The sequence below is a fragment of the Gracilinanus agilis genome, chromosome 3 (genome assembly GCF_016433145.1).
Source record: "Gracilinanus agilis isolate LMUSP501 chromosome 3, AgileGrace, whole genome shotgun sequence".
Lineage (NCBI taxonomy): Eukaryota > Metazoa > Chordata > Mammalia > Didelphimorphia > Didelphidae > Gracilinanus > Gracilinanus agilis.
The window spans coordinates 90,074,741-90,078,641 of record NC_058132.1 but is presented as its reverse complement, the minus strand read 5'-3'; the positions used below and the strand labels follow the sequence as shown (position 1 = coordinate 90,078,641).

The 3,901-nt window shown below is 34.6% G+C and overlaps 1 protein-coding gene across 1 annotated transcript; it reads left to right on the top strand.

Moving 5' to 3' along the window:
* Window positions 1-2,319: 2,319 nt before the first annotated feature.
* Window positions 2,320-3,264, top strand: LOC123238740 (olfactory receptor 52R1-like). The gene has a single exon (XM_044665946.1). It carries the CDS (start codon window positions 2,320-2,322, stop codon window positions 3,262-3,264), a length of 945 nt encoding a protein of 314 aa, XP_044521881.1.
* Window positions 3,265-3,901: the final 637 nt, after the last annotated feature.

Here is a 3,901-nt window from a genome sequence, read left to right as displayed (position 1 = left end):
CACGTACACACACAAACTAGGGTTAGAATGTAAAATTTCCCACATAAATGTTTAATATCCAAAATATATAGACAACAAAGTTCTATTGGTCCCCAACTCATTTCCTAAAGTTAATTGGTGAAAGGATTTGAACAAGTGTGTCTCAAAAAAAGAATAGTAAACTATTAACAACTATATAAAAGAAAGTTGCAAATCAATAATAAATGGAGAAATGTAAAACAAAACAACCTTTCTTAGCACAGTATGCAAATTGGCAAACATAGCAAAAGACAGGAATTCTCTTCTTGTAGGAATTTTGAGGAGATAGTTTCAATAGTGAATTTTTGTTTTTAGATAAAAAGTAATTTTGAAAAAATTAAATTATGCAAATAAAATTACTACAATGCTTATACTTTTTGACCAAGAGATTCCACTGTAGTATAAATATTCCAAAGATTTTATCATTGACAAGAAATATTTCCTTGTACACAAAATATTTTTAACCAGTTTTATGATGGCCAATAACTGGGACCAAAGTAGATGCCTATCAAATGGGGAATGGCTAAATACATTGTGGCACATGATGTAAAGGATTATTTCTATTCTATACAGACACAATAATATGAGGAGTATAAGGAAGAATGGATAGACTAATAGGAACTGATGTAGAGTCAAGTAAATTGAGTCATACACACACACACATTGACTGCAACAATATAAATACTAAGAGTAACCATAAACCAAATTAAAATGAATGTTGCATAATTACAAAGAACAAACATGGCACCAAAGAAGAGAAAAGTGAAGACACCCTCTATCTCCTTGCTACTTCTTGGCATAGAAGGAAGTTCACTAGTATGATATTACATACTTTTATAATTTTTCGATTTATCGATTGGCTTTTCTGATTTTTTCTCTTTCTATTTTCTTTAAAATATGGGATAGTCCTCTGTGTTGGGGGGGGGAAATAGAAGCACATTTATATGATGTTAAAGCAGAAAAAAATGTTTTTTTTAAAGAAAGAATCAAATTTAGTTTTTGTATTACAGACCTAGAGATAGAAAGGATATCATAGGCAACCTTGTCCAAATTGTTCATTTTACCATCAAGGAAACTTAAGCCAACATCTATTAATAGATTTGCCCAAAGTCATAAAAGAAGTGGGATTCAGAGGCAAGATTTGAGACAAGTGGCTACTTTGTCACAGTCACTATCCTAAGCTCTAGAGATACAAAAAAAGGTAAAAATATAAAACAGTTCTTGCTTTCGTTTGTTTGTTTGAGTCTAATGGCAGGTCTGAAAAATAGAACTTCTTTGGGTGTCCAAGTTGTTGGCACCATGCTTATCTTTATATATTTTTTCATTTTGAAACATTCTTTTAAAATTATTTTACTGTTTTTCTCAATATTTTATTGTTGGAGCCAGTGTGTATGTGGTTTTTGTGATGTTGCTTACTTCAGTTCTACATTAGTTCAGTTTATCTATTCTTCTTTGTACTTATTATACTTCTCAGGCTTTACAGTGCTCTTCCCAAGACACTAGGAATCATATGGTTGGTTCCAGTGAATTTAGGTTGACGTGAAACAGCCTTTGGATTAAGAGCTGACAAGATGTGGAACATGTTTGTCAAATGAGAACTCACATTCAAAAGAGGAGAATTAAACCTGGGGGCTATAAACAACAACAACATTCTTTATGTAGCTGGGAAGTAACTTATCTACTCCATTGTGACATTTTTTAATTTAATTCATTTTTTTCAGCACTTACTTCCTAGAAAAACAATTAACTCTCCTTGACAGATTATGTCCTTTTTTTAAACTCTTACCTTTACAATGATGATAAAAATAATGGAGGGTGTATACAAAAATTAGAGAAAAGCTATTAAAAGTAGGTCCTTGAGAAGAGTATCAGAGAATGGGGGCAAGAAAAGAGCATGTGGGGTAGTTTTCTTGTGATTGTTGGAATTACTTTACATCATTATTTTTATTGATTCAACTTTCAAGATGAAACAACTGAATTTAAGATTTCAGCATTGATTATAATAGATGACATTTATACTGTCTTAAAATTTATGAAACATTCACATATTATCATCATAATGATTTTGTCATTTTGTCAAAAGCATGCTTTGATAGTTATAAAACAGGCATATTATGTGTTATCATTTTTTTAAAGAACTCTATTACAACAATATGTATTACTCTCCTGATCACTGTATTTCCTGGTTACTCAGGGAAAACACCAAATTACACTTTACCATTGTGTTAAATACAGATTTTTTGTTTTGTTTGTGGTAGCAAAGTTCTTTTCCTAATCATGGCTTGTAATGAGGATCACATCATGCCAACTTCTGGGAACAGATCTTTACATCCTACATCTTTTATCCTGCTTGGAATACCAGGATTGGAGAAGTCTCAGTTTTGGATTGCTTTTCCATTTTGTGCCATGTATATTTTGGCTCTAATGGGAAATATCATCATTCTTCATATGGTGCGTACTGATCACACCCTCCATGAACCTATGTATATCTTCCTGGCTATGCTGGCTTTCACTGACTTAGTCCTGTCCTCTTCTACTCTTCCCAAAATGCTTGGAATTTTCTGGTTTGGTTCATGTGAGATTGAGTACCATGCCTGTCTCACCCAAGTCTTTTTCATTCATGCCTTCTCTTCTGTGGAGTCAGGAGTTCTCATGGCAATGGCCCTGGATCGTTACGTGGCCATCTGCTTCCCACTACGCCATTCAGCTATTCTATCTACCTCAGTGGTGGCAAAACTAGGTATGGCAGTGATGGTAAGAGGTGTGCTGTGGGTGAGTCCCTTCTGCTTTATGGTTACCTGGAAGCCTTTTTGTCCTAACAGAATCATCCCCCAGTCATATTGTGAACATATGGCTGTACTGAAACTTGTATGTGCAGATACCAGAGCAAATCGCAAATATGGGCTTTTTGTGGCCTTTTCTGTGGTTGGCTTTGACATCATAATCATTGCTGTGTCCTACATTATGATCCTTCAGGCTGTGCTGCATTTGCCATCTGGGGAAGCTAGGATGAAAGCATTTGGCACATGTGCTTCCCATATTTGTGTCATCTTGGCCTTCTATATTCCTGCCCTCTTTACATTTCTAACCCATCGCTTTGGCCATCAGGTTCCTAGAGTGGTCCACATAATGTTAGGAAACCTTTACCTTTTGGTACCTCCCATGCTAAATCCCATCATCTATGGTGTAAAGACTAAACAGATAAGAGAAAGGGTAATTTATGCCTTTTGTCAGAAGATTACCTGAGATAAAGACTACCACTCTCCTTTACCCCTCTTAGTTGAAGAGGTCAGTGAAACAGGATGCTGCCTTGGCAATAATCCAATTTGGCTCTAATAGTCATCCTATCTATCTGTCACTGTATGTGGGGTAGAAAAATATCCACATAACATATTTTATTATTATTTAACATTCCAGTAATCACAATGGAAAAGAAGTATCCAATCTTATTTCCTCAATTCTCCTTAAACTTCAGATTTCCCTTGATTTTGATTAAAGTACTCAATTTATTTTTTCCTCATTAGTTCTATTCATCTCTTACCTCTTTTGTGTGTGTGTGTGTGTGTGTGTGTGTGTGTGTGTGTGAGAGAGAGAGAGAGAGAAAGAGAGAGAGAGAGAAAGAGAGAGAGAAAGAGAGAGAGAGAGAAAGAGAGAGAGCTCATAATCTATTTGAAAGAGGTGTTCATAAATAGAACGAATGTGGAATGGTAATTTGATCCAACCATTCTAGAAAGCAATTTGGAACTATGCTCAAAGGACTCTAAAACATGTATACCCTTTACTTAATCAAAAATATTTATTGCATCTTTTTTTATGACAGCAAATAAATGGAAATTGAAGGGTTTTTCATCAATTGGGGAATGGGTGAACAAGTTGTGGTATA